This window comes from Fringilla coelebs (genome assembly GCF_963513975.1).
Source record: "Fringilla coelebs genome assembly, chromosome: 8".
Lineage (NCBI taxonomy): Eukaryota > Metazoa > Chordata > Aves > Passeriformes > Fringillidae > Fringilla > Fringilla coelebs.
Window position 1 is genome coordinate 14,842,802 of NC_140066.1, and position 21,455 is coordinate 14,864,256.

Below are 21,455 nucleotides of genomic sequence, written 5' to 3' on the forward strand. Positions count from 1 at the left end.
ATAATTATTCAAAACCATTAAAGGATATTTCATTGCTCTGTTTTTATTCCCTTCTGCTGTTAGAGACAAACTATTGTTTTAAATCCTCAGGTCACTTTTGTTGCTATTATTTATACTTGATTTATGTGTTTCTGTTATCTTTTTTATTTTTAGCTGATGGAATTTACTTTATTTCTTCACCCCAATATCTTAAGGGCAACAGAAGCAATACAGAATGGAGAAAAGAGCTTCATTGTTAAAAATGTGGTCCATGTTTTGTAAGCCAGAAATTTTAGTTAATTTCCAAATACACATGAAGATCATGCCAACAATTACTAATTCTAATATATGTATCTACACTCACAGTCAGTGTTCTGTTCTATAAAATCTAGGCAGTCATACTTAAATATTTTCTATGAGTGAGGAAAATGAGGATTTGAAATAAGATCTACTAAATAATTGAGAAGATAGGAATGCTAATTTTTAATTTGGCTAAGCCACATTACAGAATGCTTTATCCCAATAATTAATCTACCAAACTCCAAGAAAAAAATTATCTTTTTGTAGCACCATATGATTTGTTAGCTAGGACAAATTACCAATCCAAATTTGTTGCTCATTTTCATACCTGGACCTTGAGCTCACACAAACCTTTTCATGGCTCTTTCAGGAAGTATGGACTGTGATGGGAAACGCACAACCTGTTTTTCCACACATGTTCAAGTGTGGAAAAGGCTTTTTAAAAGTTTCCGAAGGCTGCTAAAGAAGTGCTTGAACCTGGCACCCTCCCTCAGCCAGGAGCAACACTTAATTTCTCCCAGGATTGCTTAAGTTGCGAAAAGGCTCCCTGAAAGAAATAGTTTATTATTACAAAAGACAGTTATTGCCACAACAGCAATCACACACAGGAGCTATTGCAAGGCTTTGATTGTAACTGGTAATTTCCTATCAAAAGGAAAAAAAAAAAATAACACCCCAACCAAAAAAAAAAGTCATTCAAAATGTTTGCTTCTTTTATGGAGTAAACATGCAGGACTTTTGCTTCTTAGTTCAGCAGAGCTACTTCTTGTGTAAAAGTTGTTCTCCCCAGAAGTTTGCTGAATGTGGAGCATGACATGTATTCTAACTCCCATCTGAACATGCAGCCTTCAAGGCAAATGCAAAATGTATTTAGAAATGTAATGAAGAGCAGTGTCAGCTTAGATATGCACCAAGGGTAAGACTACACCTCAAAATCCTATTGAAAGCAAAAGAGAGAGACACCATATTCACCAAGAATTTTAGGTAAATTACAGGAGTTTATAATCTGCATTTTAAAAATCCAACTCTCCCAAATTTGGAACTTAGTGTCTAGATTCTAATATCTCATATCTAAACCCTGAGCATTTATTTTCAGATGCAAAAACACCCCCTAAGAAGCATCTCATGCAAGAGAATTAGCAGTTATATAATAAATAAAATAATTATTTGTTCTCTTCTTTAGGACTTAGATATTTTTCTTATCTCTCTTAAAAACAAAATACAAGGTACAGATTGATTTTCCAAGAAGCCCCATACACCTAACACCACAGTTATTTTTTACAAAGCATGTACAAAGAAAACAATGATATCCTGTTAAAATTCTCATGATTAAGTATTTCTCAGAGATGACTCATAAGTCATGGTGCACTTCTAGTGTAGTGTTTAGTTAATTAGCATGTCAAATACTTATTTAAATCACAATACTGCAACCATATGATGCCACCAAAAGCATTATGTCTTTCTAAAACAATGCTAGGAAAATATGGAGAGAGAAAATCAAAGCAAATCTGAAGTTTTATTGCCAGCTTCCTTTTTATGGTTTATTGTTACGGTCCAAGCTGTGCCATATTGGTGCAATCAGAGCCAAAGAGCTGCAAAACCATGCTGTGCCACTTCTAAGACCAATTTCAGCTCTGTTCTCTCCAAAAAAGAAAACCCACAATTAAATCCATGGACAGTGCTAGTGAAAATGTATTTATCTATTTAGAGCTCTGTAAAAACAGCTCTGGACTGATCTGTCTAAAGTCAGTGTCACTGATCACCAGGTGAATTTGTACATGTGATGCCAACACTTACACTATTGTCTACTGTTTGAAAAATGGTTTAAAGTACTGCTGCTGTGATAATTAAAAATCCTTAGTGTAGTAATCCATCTCCTAATTCAAGTGCCATTATTACCAATCTGTTCATGCCTCTCTTTCTAATAGACATCAAACAAAAGAAACAACTGTAACAATTAAAATTTTAAAATCATCAGCTCTACAGCTCAGGAATTATACAGCAATGGTTCCCTCCAAAAATGTAACTTGGTCTTCAGGAACAACTAACAGAAACACACTGGACATACTTTAAAATTTCATCCAAAAGACTGTACTAGTTTTAAATTAGGGAAGCATTTAAAAGAACTGGGCATCTCTCACAGATGAACTTTTTAAAGCCCCTTCAGCCTGTTACAATGTGCATACCACACATGCATATTTAGACGGTTCACAAGCAGACATACACACCTAAAATATCTTACCAATAGGCATGTTCTGACTTGCCTGTTCTCACCCTCTCATACTCAGTACCACTGTTTTTGAGGTTCTCTAGAAAGCAGAAAGAACAAGTAAAAGCCCACAGCAAATGATGTGTCTTCTTTCTCTGGCTAAGAATTAACTGTCTGTGCAAGCTTGTAGCATTTTCATTTGTTTATTTTTTTAGAAAATCTTGTAGCCTGGACTAAAATTCTAGTGACTAGCCAGGACTACGTCCCCTTTTAAACCATTCAAAGATTAGTTCCCAGGGAATATTATATTTGCACAAGGACAAAGTTGTGAACTCTGAGTGGATAGTGCCACTTAGTTTTAGGAGAACCTCACAAGCAGGGACAGTCATTTTGATGCTAAGCTGTGTCATTTGACAGCAAGCATAGCAAAAGAGTATTCTGTTAAACTTCTAAGAGGCTGAGTGGATTCACACAGAGACTACTGCATGATGTCTTAAGAGTTCCTCTATTCCAGACCTCTGTGTTCTTCCATATTCTTTAGCTATGTCTTTTCTCCACATTTCCAGGGCAGAGACACTGCATGAATCCTCTATGGAGGGTAACATAAGGGTCAGATGTTAGGTACTGAGCACTAATGCTCCCCAAACACCATAGCATTTCTTCCTTCCTTACCAGCATTATTGGTATAACCATATTCACACTTGTTCTCTGGAAAAACTGCAGGCCAAGCCAATGCAGAAACATAATCTATGCTAAGTTTCCAAATCAACTTATTCTGTCTAAAAAAACGTATACATTTCCCATCTCACCATACAATTACTTTTTACATATAGTTTGGCATATGTAAGAGAATCTGGGATTTCTTTCTCTTAACTTTTTGTCTACTAGCAATTCTTTTTACTAGTCACACACTCAAATACAGAAAAGTAACCACTCTTGTTCTCTCTCAGTGCTTCCCAAGTTGCTCCACCTTTATCTTTCAAAAAGTCATTCCACTTTCCCAAAAGAGTTGCAGGAGAACTTCCCATGCTAATGAACGTCATTGACTACAGCTTTTGGAAGTTCTTGGAAGCAAGGAGACACAGTAAAGAGCAATCAGCATACATCCAAAATATTTCTGAAATATGTACATGAGAATATCAGGAATATATCATGCAGAATTCCAGATCATCACATAGAAAGTCCCAAAACTGTCATTCAGAAGTTTTTCTGCCAACTAATCATCTGTCATGCAGTCGCTGCAATCAACCTAACATTAAAACAGCTGAATGACACTTCTACCAGAGTCATAAATGAGCAAGGTCCCTATATTTATTCCCAGCTGAAACATTTGCTTCAATTAAATTTATCACAAACATGATGTAGCAATCACAAGCTGTTCCACACGCAAATAGCCTTGAATCAGAAGTTACCAATTCTGCTCTGAATGCAGTATGAAAAGATCTTTGCCACCTGAACGCTTTTCCATTAGAATGTGCTAGGTCTTCAAGGTTGGATAACCACAGAAATAGCTTGCAATATGCAAGTATACATCTCCCTCTTCTCTGTGTGCAATAGGATGTCGCACACAGTCATTTGTATGCCACATTCTGGCTTGAACCCTATCTGCTGGGGAGGTAGGACCTCGAGATAAGACCTTGCTCACTGACTTTGAAACCACTTTGCTCAAGAAGAAAAAGGTGCAGAGTGGATGGTAATTAACTAAGCCCATATATCTCATGGAGAGCTTCCTGCATACTGAATATATGGGAAAAAAATCCCATTCTGCCTGCTGGAGCAGCATTAGTTTTCTTTACGTAGCTGGAGTTGCTCGTGCTTTTAAAGACATTTTAGAATCCCCATGGCTCCAAGGCTGCAGATTTGAAGAGGATATTTCAATGTTATTCAGTAATAAAGCATCACAAAGACAAAAATAAAGCAGCAGATCACAATTTTTAAAAAAGTTCTGATATCTGCAGCTCAACTTCTGCAAGCACTGCTGTAGAACAGTAAGGAATCACCTGGACTGCGGAGTACTTCTCTCTTCCATAGATGTACAGAAGGTGCATGGAAGACTACTTCTCTCTTTCATGATGGCATTCACATGGCTTATTTTTAACTTCAGAAAAAGAATCTAGAAGAATCTTCTTTTCTAGAAGAAACATTCTTCGCTCATTAGGTACAGAAGTTCTCTAACAAGCCACACAGATTTCACTAAATCCACAGTTGGGGTGCAGAGAACTCAGAAGCCTATGCAGGAAGAGTTCAGTACCACTTCAGTCGTCTGTTTAGAGGGAATGGGGAACCATGCAGAATAGGAGACAATTTGTATCTTTAAAGTATTTACTCAATCCAAACATCAAGTCTTCAGCAGTTAATATAATGAGATTCTGGTCAGACTGGGACTTCTGTGTCTTCAGGCACTTGAGGACAATTTATGAACAAGTACAGAGGCAAAATAAATTACAATCTATAGTTTTGGTGATAAGAAAATCTGTAAATATTACAGATTATTTTGAGATCTGTGTGAAGACAAATTATTCCAGAAGTACTTACTGGTATGTCATTCAGTTGAGGTACTTAATACATGCTGCTTTCAAAGACTCAAGAATCAGCTCCTCTTGCCATAAGAAATGTACATACCATTATGGACATTCTGCCCGGTTCTAGATTTCTCATGGTAAGAAATACTTTGGTTTTTCCCTAAACCATTCCAAACCTAGACATAGATTCAATTATAAAACCACAGAATATGCTAGTTGGAAGGGACCCACCAGGATGACTAGGTTGAACCCCTGACCCTGCACAGGACATCCCCAAAGTCACGCCCTGTGTCTGAGAGCACTGTCCAATTGCTTTATGAGCTCTGTCAGCCGTGGTGCTGTGACCACTGCCCTGGAGAGCCATTCCAGTGCTCAACCACCTTCTGGTGAAGAACCATTTCCAACTTAAACCTCCCCTGACTCAGCTTCAGGACATTCCCTCAGATCCTGTCACTGTCACCACAGAGCAGAGATCAGTGCCTGCCCCTCCTTTTTCTCCCACAAGGAAGCTGTGACTGCAGTGAGGTTTGCCCTCAGTCTCCTCTTGTCCAGGCTGAACAGAATGAGGGACCTCAGCTGCCATTCTGCTTCCTCTCAAGCCCTTCACCATCCTCATGGACCTCCTCTCTCTGTGCTACGTTTACATTCTACACCTTTTTCTCAAAAAATTTTAGTGCCAGCTCCTCAAAAGTATATAGAATGTATGTTAAATATATGACCAGCTGACTGGACTAAATAGAGAAATTGAGTTTCACTGCAAAGAATCACAGATCTGGTTCATTATCAGACTTGTCTGTTTAGAAATGAGGTAGTGAGCAACCTCTAATTTTCAGCATACAGGCATGCGTGCATCTTTTGATAGTTTGTCAAATTTTGAAGCTGCCCATTTGAGTAGTTTTGACAACTAATATAAAGATTGAAATGTAATGGAAATTGAAAAGTTCATACTATATTGTTCCATACTGGTCAAGAACAGCACAGTGAAAAGGCACCAATACTCACACTGCTATAACACCCACAGAGAAATAAATCTATTTAGAAGTTTCCTGACTGATTCATAGTATCTAGTCAACCCACTTAAAAGGAGAAATGAGGCTTCCCATTACAAGAATAGAGACTGCAGTCATAAGTCCTCCTCCAAAAGCAACTTCCCATCTACCTCCATCCATCCTGATCTGTGCTGCTTTCTGCTGTCCACTGTGTGTGAGAAGAAACTAAGATATGTTTTCCAAAGTAAATCAGACTTTTTAAAAAACAACCATACTATATACACCAAATAAAGTATATTAGTTACATAATCCAACACTGCACAGTGTTGACAACTCTCCTTTAGGTATTTCCGTTATGTAGACTGCATTTTAAAATATTTTTAAACAGAGTACACATTATAGAAAAGATAACACATTTTTAATTGCAATATTTTAATTTGCTTCTTCCACTTGTAGTAGAAAAATTGGTAGTAGCCTGACTGTAACTGAAATAGGCAACCAGAAGAAAAAAATACCAGGTGATTGTTCTTAGTCTTTGCCTGATCTAGAGATAAGCTTTTACATTTGTACAGTATCCAGACATTATGTTAGGAGGCACCAAATGTTATTTACACATGCAATGCCACACAATAAGTGAACCATGCAAAAGGAGTAGAAAGCTCTTATCAGAACTATCAAAACAGGATATGGATCAAAATGAAGCCAGAATATAAGGAGAGAAGAGTACAGTTATACTAAGAGATACTCAGGAAAGCTCACATATGTGTTCCAAAGTTTACATGGTAGTCCAATTTTCAAAGGGGTCAGTTTGGCTTTTTGTTTATTTTCATCTCTCTATGTATATATTTATATATACATGGCAATATTCCACCCACTGAAGTTTTATTTCAGATCAGTATTCTTTGCTCACTTGTGTCCTTTATATAGTGCTACTGTCATACACAGAACACTCTTCTGTAATGTCTTTCATTACCCTATTAAATGTACAATTTTTTCTTAACATTTTTTTTAAGAATTCTATAGAGAAATAATTCATTAAAAGAAGTTATTCAAGTTCAAATAAGACCTTTTTCAAACACAGCATTAACATGAAGGAAAGGAATCTGGAAGGAGCTTATGCTTCAGTAGACTGATGCACCCTCCCTAGAAGAGATCACTGCTCCCCAGGCTCAGGATGTTAATGATGGACAGCAGTTAATTTTTCTTCTCTAGGCAGTTTTTATACAACAGGTGTTGCACAAGTATTTCTGCAACTCCTCTATTAAGTTATTTGTGGCATGCTACAAAATGCATCTATTATTTCTATAACCTGGGTACCTCAATACTCTCAAAGCTCTAACTTCATAGTTTTTAGATTGAATTAAAAAAAAACCTCCCAGGACACATCAAATCCTTCTTATCATGTTATCACTGACTTTGAGAGCTTACTCACTTGACAATACTATTCTAGTCTAGCCTGTCTGTGGGACCAGCAGAAACTCTTTAAAGATTACTGCTGACAGGATAATTTTTTTCCCCTCTGATTTTGTTCACTGAGTCAGTATTCAATACCTCTGCCTTCTCTTTGGGAAGTGCAAAACTCCTCCAGGACTGCTGCCCATAGGACAAATATACTTATGTGCTTTTTGGTCTTATGGCCACAGTTACACTTCACGATTTGTAAGTGGCATCACCACAACAAAAATGTTCTTGTACATTCTTCACGAGTTTAGATTTTACCATGGCAGCAAACGACAAAAAAATAAAACCAGTTACTCAAATCCAACCCATAATACCCTGTATTAACCATAAATCTAGCCAAATACCTAGTACAGTAATGATTGTTACTGTTCAAGAGACACTCTTGGCAAATTTCCACGGCTCCAAGAAAGAAAGTTACTCTGCTGATTTTTATTTATTTATAGAGTCAAAACTAAGTGCAGAAATGGTAGAATCTGCAGTTATTTTTATTCCCCTCAGTAGGAGGATTTTGCTTTAGTAGGAGGTAAATTGCTCTCAGTTTACATTGTCTGTAATAAAAGCCTGCAGTTGAGCAGTCTTGTCCTCACGCTGCAATTACAAGGCCAGGGCTTTAGCGGGCTGTGCTCTAAGACTCTGCAGGCCTCTGTTGGCCTTCTGGCCACAGTTTGATCACCCTCCACTTTTGCAAAATCATACATTACACATCTTCAAATCTCCAGATGGGTCAAAGTCTGAGAAAATTAGGGAAAAATTGAGACTATGTGCATAGACTTTGCAGATAATTAGTTTTTACAGACCATTATCCATAAGCCTACAAACTAGGGGCTCTGATTCAGCAGAGCATTTAGACAAATGTTGACATATTTATTCTTAATAAACAGAAATAGGCACTAACTTTAGGCATATGGAGAAGTGACTGATTGGTTACAACTGGACTTAGTCACACATCAAAAGACTTTACTATATTAAGACCTTGATTTGGAGAGCATTTTATGTGAATTTATACAGAACTGGAATACCAAGAAGAGAGTGACGTGCTTTTACAGCTGCAGTTGCACAGCAGCTAGCCAATTGTGCATATTACCGGTTTCATGAAAACAGAGAAAATCATTAAAACTATTATGTGGGTTTAATTAATTTTACCTTACTTTACTTTAATGTTCTAAGAGCTGTTCAAAGTATTAAAACCTGAGAGTGTTTCACTGCACGCTCTATTCCACTAGAGGTCAGCCTGCAACAGAACCCAAGCAAACACAGGAACTGCTGCACACGGGTAGCGCTGACATTATTTTCTTTCTCTATTTTATCTATTAGAAAGATTTCTTCAGAGCCATAACTTAGATCTCTCACTAAAATGGAGCAACAGGAAGATATAATGGTGCATTTCATTTATGAATGACCTGTAATAAATTACTATGAAGTATTCCAGGTGCCAAACGAGAGAATGCTTTGTCGGCACATGAACTATATTTCACATACTTTAATTTGGCTGACACATAAAACTCATTTGACATTTTGCAGGTATTTCTTTGAAAGGATATTTGGTTCTTGTTGAGCGTTAAGGTATGGAGGTGGGGTAACCTGGGTAACAGAAGGTCATTTCCAAGTAGATTGTTGTCCAAGATCAGTTCTTCCAAGTAACTGAATGTTTTCAGTCCTTCTAGTGACCTGCAAACGACAAAGGCAACAGGAAAAATGATACTCCACTAAATCAGGGAGGCCATTATGAGCTGAAATAAATATTTTAACCTTCCCTTTCAGGAGTGGGAATAGTTTTGGTTTGGGCCTGTCAGAAGAGTGAATGACAAGCATTAGTGGCAAGGGGAGTGCTGGCACTGCAACACATCCTTCACAGGCTGGCAGGATGAAGGATGCGGGTCACTTAGTGAGTAGCCAGGATCCAAAACAAAAGGCTTCAGATATGGGGCCTGCAGGATGAATTTGTCAATGTCTTGTGCCTTCAGGCACCCAGCCTCGCCTGACCCTAACCTCCATTCCCAAGATAAATAACTCTGTCACAGTTCACCTTCATTCCCTGGACACAAATTTAAGTTGTCATCCATCATTTCTGCCAAGAAATATCATACCCTGCTAACAATAATAAATACAACTTCAAGTATCATTTCTTAGTAGTTACCTTACATGCAATATTAGGAAATGTAGATGGGATTTGCCCCCTTTTTTATTAACCTCTTAATTAGCTTCTTGAGTTCATGCAAACAAAATAAAATGTTCTCTACAAAATAAAATGCAGAATTACTCCTGACAGAAAAGGCATTTGCTTTCTTCCTTCTTGGAGCTTACTGTCCCACTGTCAAGCCACAGGTCACACTGCAGAGAGCAGCTTTAAAAAGGAGCATTTGACAACATAGTAGTGAAGATGATTACTTGTAAATAAACAAGGTTCTGGAAGCAGTCATTCCTCTCACAGCAAAGTACCAAAAAAACCCCAAAAAACTAAAAAAGAACATTTCAGTACCTTGTTAAGGCATCTGTTCCAAGCCTAATTCTTAATGCTTTCTCATTCCAACAGTAAAAAACTCCCTACATATTAATCAACTAAGACACACGATATACAAAGCATAGGCACAGGCACGCATTCACAGCTCATTCACCTACCAGACACCTAAAGATATGCTGAGATTGCATGACTTGACAGCTGATCTACTATGCCTACCAGTGGGAAGATCATCACTGTATCTCCTGGCTGTTTTATAGAATGTGATGAATAAGGGAGATGCAGGTTATACTATTTATTCAGCTTCCAATGACATTTATACTGAGGGGATTTCCTCACCCTCCACCCAGTTTTTGGCAAAGATCAAAGTACAGCCAAGGTCCCTGTTAGAATGTTCCACAGATACAGGTACTGGAGGAAAACACAAGTATTAGAAAAGGCAATTTAACATTCATGTGTGTAACAAAAACAAGATACTGTTTTTGTAGCTAGAATTTACAGAGCACTTATAGATCACACTTACACAGCTCAAGCAATCAAAAGAAACCAAGTGTGTGACCTTCACACTGGGTACTGCACGCTGAACTATGAATATTCAAGTAACATTTTTGCAACACTGGAACAGTGTATTTCAGGCCAAGGATTCCAAAGCCTCTTGACTTGAAAGGGAGGTGCAACTATCACTTATGCCATTTTGATGCTCAGCAGCTGGACATGATGAAAATTTGCCACCTATAACTTAAGGCATTTCTATATCATCACAGTGCATTGATACTAAATTGCTGAAACTGAAAAAATAACGGCCTCTATTATAAACATTTTACTGAAATAATAACCACAGTAACAATCTCACGTTTTGCATGTGCCTATAACCAACAGTTTTGGGAAAAAACCTCAATTCAGCCTATATAAACTGTTCACCAATAATAGCTGTGCTAGCATGCTGCACTGATCCAGCTGTTCCAACAAAAGGTCACAACAGACTTGGTTTTGCCAAAGTCAAGATTCGAGGAGAAAGCAGCAAACATCTTAGTGCTTTCCACCAAGTACCTTTAAAAGGCAAAAAAACTTAGAGGAGGTAGCAGTGAGTTTACCAAGCTGTTATGAGTTTTCATTTCAGTTTGACAAACCTAGTTTAGCAAATTCCCCTTAAATACTCTTTATTATATAAATAGTGGATTATTTCCAAACCTCACATTTCAATGTATGACTTTGGCTTGCCAAAAGAGTTCAGAGAAGGCCACCTCCTTGTCAGCACCACAGAGCCTTATGGGATGTTAATAGGTCCTTTGTGAAAAAACACTGCTTGGGCTCTGGTCAGTGTCAGCATCAAAATACACATTGTTCTTGAGTTATGTTATGCAAATATAATACTCTTATCATGAGAATCAGCAAATGGTTGGCAACTGGCAAGGAGAAGAAAGAGCACATCCAAAACTGCTGCAGGGGAGGCATAAAACAAAATGACAAGCCATGAAGTGGGACAAAAGGCCTTGAAACACTAGAGGGAGTTGCCTATTGAAACAGCCTTTCTTTCACAACCCTGGGCTGAACACAAGGGTACTAGTTTCATAGATAGGCAGAGAAAATTGTGCGCAAATCTCCTTACACCTGTCTGGTTTTGATAATTTTTGCCATGTAATGTTATTAGCTGCTCAGTTAAAAAGGAGCCGTGTTACACAGGGGGTTGCTTATAATTGCTGTTTTCATGTCATCAGAGCAGTGTGCACTTGGTGATTTAATCACCTAAATTCAGAGTCCTGGGAGATGGGAGGGGTTGCTACAGCACAGAGAGAGGGTGTAGCCATTAATACAATTTTACACCCATATGTTGTTTTGCTATTCATGGAAATTTTTTTTCATCTTAAACAGAAGGGAAAAAAAAGCACCAAAATAAAAATGGCAAGATGTGGCAAAGAAATAAATAAGGAAAAAATGTGTTTGCTATCATTCAGCGTTACTACCTACTGAATTCTATGCAACAGTCTCTACCATCATAATATAATGTGAAATATTGCCCAGCAGTTGTACTCCAAAGTGTAAAAGTTTTAAGTACAATCCACACAATTGGTTTTATGGTACACAAACTTCAGCAAGTCCCATAACATCCATGAGCCTCAATCTCCCATCTGCAGATGGGGGATAAGAAAGGAGCACAATTGTAAATTGGTACGGAGAAAGTATTTTTGAGAATTTGAGACAGAAATCAGTACAAAATACTGTCATTTTATTGATAATGAGGTTGTGCAAGTCATATTAATGTACTCCAAGTATTTCCTTATGAGGCCATTACAAAAGAGGAGAGGAATGCCTAAATATACACGGCATAGGAAGAAGGACACAAGTAACTTAAGAGATGAGTATAAAAAGAGGGAAATCCCCTAAGAAAGAGAACCAGTCTGAAGTTAAATCTGTACTCTTTTTCTCATAGTTCACAGCATTAAAAAATGTCTCTCCATGTTAGTATACTAAAACAAACACACAATCTCACCACAGCAATGCAATCAGCACTGATGGGCTGGTGGCAAGTAGCCGTTTCCCTTACTTTCAAAAGGCTAATAAACATCACTAAGGTGGATTGCATGTTGCTTGTCCCTGCTCTAATGTCATGAAAGCTGCCCATTATCTCACCCACAGGTACCGTCTCAGTTACCTCATTGCAGGGCTCACACTCTGCTCCCAGAGGAGAGCAAGTGTTGCCAAGAGATTTCCACTGCAATTTTCAAAGTCACATCAAACCGACAAAACATCACAACGTATTCAGTGCCGCCTCATTCAAACAGAAAAAACTTTAAGTTTCCACTGTAATTAACCCTATCCTCGTTAAGATAATTATGATCAAGCTCCCTGTCACAGCTAATATCACAGCATCATTGCCTATGGCTCACGCTTTGCCCTCATTAGCTTACAAAAACACTGCGCTAAACAGGAAACTGACTCCCTCTGCAAAACGACTTAAGATGTTCTGTAAGTAGACAGTAAATAATCCTTTGGAATATAAAGGTCTCAGAAATGTCATTTTCTCCAAGTCCTTTGGCTAATCAGTATGATTTCTTCCAGCTTTCTTTTCCATAATTCATTCATGGTTTATAACAAAGTTTTAATCATAAAGGAATGTCATGACAGAGATTGATTTTTTTTTTTTTATGTATGTCTATGCATGGTAATTGTCAACTACACTATTTCATGTGATCCCTCTGGCCTGACAGGGATTTGGTTACAATGAAAGTAAAGAGCAACTCTTCATTTTGGTAATATTTGACAATGAAAATATGAGATTTCATAAATGAAAAAAAGCAGAAGCCTTGCAAGCAATAGACAAAACTTGGTACTCTGCAGTTGTCCTTGTTCAGAAAAACAAGCTGCTCAGAAGCATATGCTACAAAAGAAGAGTTGCTCACATTTTATCCCACCCCTTCATTAATAAGACAGCTGCCTCATACCTAATTGACTTTTTCCTCCTGTTTAACAGGAAAAGAGAGAGCAGTTAACAATATGCAAATGAGAGAGTTTGGGTTTAGCCTTGAAATTGATTCCCACTTTGTTGACAAGAGATAGCCATTAGCAGAAGTTAAAGATGGAGCTGTTACAAAACAAGAGCTTTTTAAAATACCTTTTCCTTACCTTTAATGTTTTAACAGATTACAGGAGAGCAGAATCAACATGAGAACCCTAGTACTAGATAATTTCAGTATTTAAATAGAAAAGCAATTTCTATTTCTCCAGCACCTGCCAGCCAAGGACTACAAAGCATTTTTTTTTGCAAAACATTAATGAATTACTTTTCAAAAACCTGCTGAGCTTAAAATTCCATTTCATAGTAAAGCAGAGAGAGGTTAAGTGACTAACAGAAGGTGACCTCCAGCAATTTTCCCAGAGACAAGAAATAACACCCAGAACTCCTGACTTCTAGTCCTTTGACTTAACCTCACCAAAACAAAACAAAATTTAAAAAATGGGGATATATATATATATATATAAGGAACACAAATCAGGTGGAGGAAGTACAAGTAAAGCATCAAAAAATGGCCTCTACAGTATTCAAGAATAAAAGCTATTTTTTTGCCCATCTACATAGTGATTTTACACAGGTTCCTGCATGATAATAGAACCAAAAAGAAAACAGAATGAAGTATTTAATGGACAGCTCTGACATGACTTCTGGACCAAGACAGAACACGCAAGCACCCAAGTGACAGCTAAGAGCCTCCAGGATCTTGTAAAGCAAGAAATGCTTTTTTTTGTCTAATATCAGAAGAAATGTTAGTATTTTGCAGACTATCTAGAGGTAGCATTTTGCATCACTTCCATCTCTCTGTTGGTAGGCAGAAAATATCTGCAAGCAACTATTAGGGTAAAACTTGAGGCACAGCTGTGAATATGACCAGCAAAAGAGAAATTAAAAGATATTAACAAGCAGCATCATTAAATACCTGTGAAAAAGTGATCTCCATAAGAAAAGATTAAACTTCTATTAGGAATTGAACCTACAATAAGCTTCTGAATCTTTTCAAATAAAGGTCATACTTGACTTCTTCCAGACATACAAGAAAATAAATAGCATTCCCTCAATTTTCCCCTTTTCTCATACCCTGAAGCACACAAGACTATGTGAGAAACTCTATTACCAATAAAGCCTGGGATGAAAAGATCTTTCACAACAATCTTAAACCAGAGTGATGTAAGCACATTGAAATGCTGGGGATTCACAAAAACTCAGAACCTTCATCTATTCTTTTACAGTCTTGTTCTAAGTCTTACACAGCAAATTCCATTGCCTAAAAAAGGAAGCCCAAACTTCCAAACCCTTAAAAGCCACCACCCACCTCCAAGAAAACACAAACAAAAGCAGAGTCAATAAACAGACAAAAAGAGATGAGGTCTCCTGAATTCTAGATGTTGCATTCACAATATTTCACAAACATTCCTACCAACTATAAACCAGAAATGCAGATATTTCTTCAGAGAGGGATTTTGCTAATAAGCAGCAGTTCTTCAAATTATGGCATTGTCTGAAAAGCAGTAATGCAGATTCATCTCATCCATCTATAAAAGCCCAGTTACTTATAACTCCTTACAGGCAGCAAGAAAAGACAGGCACTCCCAGAAGGTGAATCAGACCTTCAGGTGAGGCTCAGTGAAGCACATCTGTTTGGGAAGGATGAACAGAGCCTATTTGTCAGAAATCTTGCAATGAAATTAAAAGACACTGCGACATTAAGGTAAAAAACTGTAAAAGCCACGTCATGTAGGAGTGGATTATTTACCTGGTGAAATAAACTACAAATCCCAATTACAGCTTTCAGGGACTCACAAAAACATATTACAGTCTACCATTCAGTTGTTCAACCACCATTCTCTCACACCAAGACTCTACTAATATTTAAAAAAATCAAACCACAAACAGCAACAGCCACCAAAACACAAAAAACCATCAATAAAACAAACAACCAAACCAACCAAGCAAAAGAGATAAATTAGCAACCAGACTGACTGTGGTGGTGTTCAATTTCTTTTCTAAGGAATATCTTAAAGTTTCAGATTTCACTATGTGTATTTAATGCACAAACTCAAGGGAATATCCCATTAATACAGCTCAAACTTTATCCTTCATGTTAGGCTGCTTTTTGCTTAAGTTTTTATATTACAGCTTTAGGATTAAACATGCCAAGATTTTATATTATACTACTGTTACAATTTTGTTTAAATTTAAGTAAAATTACAATCAGTGTACTATAGCCTGTGGGAAGGCAGTTTTCACATAAGCTATATAAAATATTTCAAAATAATACAAAATGGATCAGAAAATGAGTTCTTAGTCATCTAGTCATCAAACAAGTATCATATAAGAAAATACAGTTTGCAAAACAGTGGAAAGAATTACCAAGCAGAGAGAAAGTGACTGTATATACTCATAGCTTATCAAAGGGCATTCTGGAATAAACACCACTACTAGTTCATTTATTCATCGCTTCCCTAAAATTCCTAAGTACAGACTTAAACATTCTTCTGCTAAAAATTATTAGAAGTGTTTGATGAAGAATAGCAATGATTAAGAGAAAAACTTGAATGGAAGATTCTTGCTTTGTCTTTTTCCCCAATCTTTACATGGAACTCAATCCTAATAAAACAAACGGCATAAAAAAATCCTAATAAAACAAATGGCATTTAAAAAATAAAGGAAACACTGCCATTTCCTGAACTTGAAAGAATTCAATGAAGTATTAGTGATTAAAAATAGCAAAAGAACATGTCATGGTTTATAAAATGTTTAAAAACAAACAGTCTGCTTAAAAAAAAGCAAACAAACAAAAAACCCCACAAAGAGCTAAAACCCTGTAATGTGTTTATTCTTAAAAGCTCCTCTCAGCTCCATGTGCCAAGTGGAGAACCTATTTATAAACCCCCTAAAAACCAGTATTATAATGGAAATATGAGCAAATTCAAGTGCAAAGGCAGTGCCATAATGAAAGCTTTAGTGTATCTTGGATCAATCTGTCACTCTGCAATTCAGATAGTAACTTAACTCCCCTTTTTCCACAGAGAGCGGGGGAGTAGAGTGAGTAGAGTAAAGCCCATTTTGACTACCAGAGTTCAGTGGGAAGGGGGAAAAGAAAAGTAATTTTTCTCCCATCTTCCACAACAACCAAGGCTGAGGATTGACAAGCAAATTGACGCACTGCTCAGAGGGCAAAAGATAAATGTTTGATGAATTGGCCATTGCTGGAGGAGTGATGGGCTTCATATGTGCATAATGGACTAGCTGCCGTTCAATTCAGATTGCCTGCCAAGATAAGAAACCATAATGAATGGACCAAGCACAGCCTGTGCCATAAGAATGTATAATCTGACTAGTTTTAATAAACTTAATAAAAAAGATGAAGCAGAGAGAGGCAAAGGGACTGGCCTTTGTGACCAGCTATAAGAGGTGAGGACGACTAATAGACTGCTCAAGCACGATAGCAGAGAATTGTTAATGGACATAATACTGAATCCCTCGATGTTAAAAAATGTCTTTAGAACAACTTAAAGACAGGGATCTACATAGGTGCATACCACAGACACTCTAGTACTTGTTAATCATCATATGACTGCCATTTATTTATTATTTCCTTCTGCTACCTACCCTGCTTTGTCTCCATTCCCTCCTTTGTCCCCTGTGCATGGTATCATAGTCTGTACCCAGATCCACACCATACACCAACAGTATTTACCAAAAACTAGAGCATTATAGAGCAAGATAACTCTATAATGATAACAGAACAGAATTCAGGCCCAATTTCCTACAGAAAGGTTTTGGCCACACAACTGCATCACAAACTTTCACTGCCAGTGGAGAAACATCTTTCACCATCGTAAGTGCTCACACTTGCTATAACTTCATTTGCTTTTGCAAACTATGTTTCCACCAAAGATGAGAAATTTGACAGTACAGTTACAGCAAAAACAGTTACCAAAACCTTTCCAGCACATACAAGACTGTTGCCAGCAATAGCCATTTTGGGCTGGGATTTTCTGAGTTGGATACTCTTCCCCACCTGCCCCATAACCTGTAAATTCTGACCTTATTCAGCCTATCAGCGCTATGAAAAGACATTAAAAACAAAACAAAACTCCAAGAACATTTTACTGTATATGGGTATATAACAGTCAGGTAATCACCACCACTTTCATGCTGAGTAGTAAATAGACACAGGGCCATCTTTGCTTTTCTTTTCTTGTTATTTAGTCACATGAATAATAATGTCTCTCTTTCTAAAGTTTACCAGACATAAGGTCCTGAATCTATGGAAATGCTAAAGGAGTCAATAAGAGAAAAAACAGCTCTGACTTTTAAAGCAGTGGGATTATACCAACAATCTATTTCTTTCTTAAGAATCAAAGGGTGAAAACATGCCCTTGTCTGCGCATATAACACACAGTGCTAGGTTAAGCAGAACTGTTTCATCCTACAGGTAAAAAGAAAATTAAAAAAAAGGAGGATTGCAGAAAGATTCTCTTAATTGAGGAAAGCTTAAACACATATTGTACAGAATAACAGCACTGTTATGCATGTTTGTTCTACTGCTTTTTCTTTTTTCCTCTGATGATGAAAAATAAATAAGGAAACAAAATCATCTGGTTGGGTAAGTATTGGGATTACCACCCTTTTGTTGTCAGTAATGTTGCCTGTGTCATAATTTAAACAGAAATTATTATATGCAAGACAGACATCTGGAATTTCAGTATAAATTTTATCCAACTGCAAAAGGAAAGTAACTCATTATCAAGCAGCTCAGAAGGCTCACACTATGGAGGGAAATAAAGTTTTATGACAAGAGGATCTCTCCTCTCTCTCCCTGTGAGTGAGAAAGTGAGTGCAAGAATAAGACAGAAAGGGAAGGCTCAGGAGTGCTGGGTGAATTATAGACTGCCTCTCAAGATTCACAGCTCTTCGTGGTAGGAGGTTAATATTCTCACATGTCATTAGGTCTGCTGGCTCTACTGATGGCTCATTGAATCAGGCAGCAAATTATTTCCTCATGCTGCAGAGGACACCACACTTCAAAGGGAAGGAGCCAGGGTCAAGACGGCTCTCCAGTTCGATTAATGAGTTGGGATCAGCAGAGGTTGCCTGTAGGTAAGAATGTGACTGAAGCTTTTGACAAAGCTGACTTTTTGAACAGGACTTGACCCAGGCCTCTTACTCCCCTCCCCACCAAATCTTATTTCCAACATTTGCCTCTGACTGACCTGCTCAGGCCTGTTGGGATAGTTTTGACCTCCTCAGTCTTTGTTACCAGACACAGGAGCTGTCTGCCTGCATTTGATGTGTCTCTCCCCAAAGGCCACATCAGCTAATCCAGGCTCATCAGAATACTTCAGAACAGTACAGCAAAATAAGATAGAGTAGATTCATTTCAGATTTTTAATCTGAAGAAGGAGAGGACAACTAAAAGATATTTCCACATTCAGCAATACTAAGAAAGATTTCCCAATGGTGCTAAATGCAATTAAGAAAAACACAAAGATTACAAGAAGATACTAGAAGTATTTATGAGTTAAATACTCAAACCATGGAAAAGCATAAAATGTACTGCTTACATGGGTCTGCTAAGAATATTCCTACCAAAAATGCATTATAAAGAATAATCCTCTTAAAAGTTTTTATTTTTATCGCCATAGTAGCAAGAGATTAAAGACAATTAAAACTTAATGGCCACTGCATTCATCTCTTTCTAAACACTCAGAATGATTTCTCTGAAATACCTGAATGCATATTTAAATAGATTTAATAAAGTACTGAAATGAGATTAATTGCATTAATGTTTTGGGGGTTTTCTTTTTAATAAGATCTACTTAAACTGCACCCTTTCTCGAACAAATATGAGTAACTGAATCAACATGCAAACCACTGTTGGTGAGCTTCCAAAAATCACATATCTTCCGATGATTGAAACGAGAGTTTTCTCAATTACACCAATAAAATTGTTCACACATGCTTCTCATTTGTTATATATTTTAAAATTTTGTTTGAGAATAATTTACACATTTATGTTTCTGATACACGGACCTAGTTATTCTTCAATGTTTATATTAATCACAGTACAGCATTTAATATCCTCTTCCTAAACACTTTGTTCATCAGTATCTTGAATGTGCAAGGCCTTCGTGCCTTAAAAAGGTAACTTTGGGTAGTTTAGTAACAATTTACAAAGTTTTGCTTTTGGTGTTCAGTTTGAAAATCTTTTAACAATGTCTAAGCGCAAGGCAAATTTTCACCCTTACTATTCCATGCTTGTTCTGCACTCAAACACCTGTTTGTAACAGATTTCCTTACTGTAACAGACATTTCCGTCCCAAAAGCCAGCAAACAGATTATTAGACCGATAAAACTTAGGGTAAAAGCATACAAGGTCTATGCATGACTGAGCCAATTTAGAAGAACTAGTATCCTTTCAAGGAGACTACCTTGTGCTAGACAGCAAATCTTCCACTTGGATGTGCTTTACTCTAAAGTGCAAGTACACACAAGCAAGAGACAGCTTTTTCTTTTGCTTATGCCTGCACAATCTCCAGTGAATTGTACATTATGCAAGTGGAAGTTTGCAACACCAGAAAAGCTGTTAGAGGGGAAACACTTTTTTTATGGGCTTGTTTAAACAAAGTAACTGTGTTACTGGGTCTGTCATCACTGTTAACATTATATCCTGTTTCATCTGTTTCTAGAAAGCCAGCAGCATACCACAGATCATTTGTGAAGTGCGTGCTTGTGTCTTGTGTAACACTTAGCGAGGAGGTATGAATGCCACAGAGAAGGACAAGTCCAGCTGGAGTGGGATGTAAGTGGACAGTTTGATGTTGCCAGGGAGAAAGAAGAAATAGTTGTGTTCAGGGAAAGGAGGAGCCACTCAGTTGATAGAAAACAGAGAATCCCCAACAGTTTCCAAACATGATCTCCTAAGTTTCTGGTTTCTGACAGCACTAAATCAGAAGTGACGGTGGGACTAAGATCAATTGCCAAGACACCTGGACCTGAAGGGGAACCTGCTGGAATTCAAGCCAGGAATCCTAGAGAAGATGGATTCAGCAAGGGGAAAGGTGATCTGCTAAATATATGCAAAGACCAACTTTTGCATTTCTCCTTGTTTCCATTCATAAAACGAAAAGCTTTCAGTTAAGTCTTCCCAAATAGAACTTGGTTTACTTTCAGGCATGTGTGGTGTTTCAAGGGAATGTAGTACCAGTTACCAGGGTACAGTGTTTCCCAAGTGGTCAAAAAAAATCTAAATAAAGACGAGAAGAACAAGTCCCATATCTAACTCAAGATGAATTAGAAGGTCCAGCTGCAATGAGTACTGCTTTATACCAACTTGGATATAGTCCACCTGGGAAACTGTCAGGGCAATTATAGAGTTTGGGAAGGAACTTGTAAACTCATAAATTATTCTTGTAAAGAGCAGAAAGCAAGGAAACACCCCATGGTTTTTGGGAATCATTACCACACACTACACTCAGTCAAGCACTTTTGCATGGTAACTGCTCAGTACTAATCGTTTGAACAACTTTTTTGTGTTACTGGGCCTTATGGCAATCCTGCAAAAATTTTGATATATAAATTCAAATTCAGAGATACGTGTGTTCTTATGTCTTTCTGATTTTCAAAACACTTCCATAAAATCTGTTCATTCAATCTGTCTGGTCAAACTGGGGGTTTTGTCCCAACACCTCCCAGAGAAACAGAAAACCACCTTGGGTCCTCCTGAGCAGCTTCACAAGGACAGTCACCTGCCGTGACAAGGATGGAGCAACCTGACAGGAAAGAGCCACTGCCAAAAAAAACAGGCTTGTGTTACTCCCCTATACTGATCTGGAAAGAAACCCAGGTCTCAGTCCAGGTGTTTTTCCATGCCCTAGGATGAGATTCAATGCAAGCTCCACCTTTAAGCACGGTTAAAGGCAACAGACACTCCATAGATTAGGAAAAGGCAAGCAAAAGGAAAACAACACTGAACTCTGACACCTGGGTTTTCATGGAATCATGCACACACTAATGT

At 37.6% G+C, this 21,455-nt stretch overlaps 1 protein-coding gene across 1 annotated transcript in view; it reads right to left on the reverse strand.

Moving 5' to 3' along the window:
- The window catches only part of LRMDA (leucine rich melanocyte differentiation associated), a 601,006-nt gene that overhangs the window by 251,139 nt on the left and 328,412 nt on the right, over positions 1-21,455 (reverse strand). The window contains 1 exon segment of the mRNA XM_084209966.1: positions 8,996-9,128. Coding sequence (XP_084066092.1) covers positions 8,996-9,128 — 133 coding nt within the window.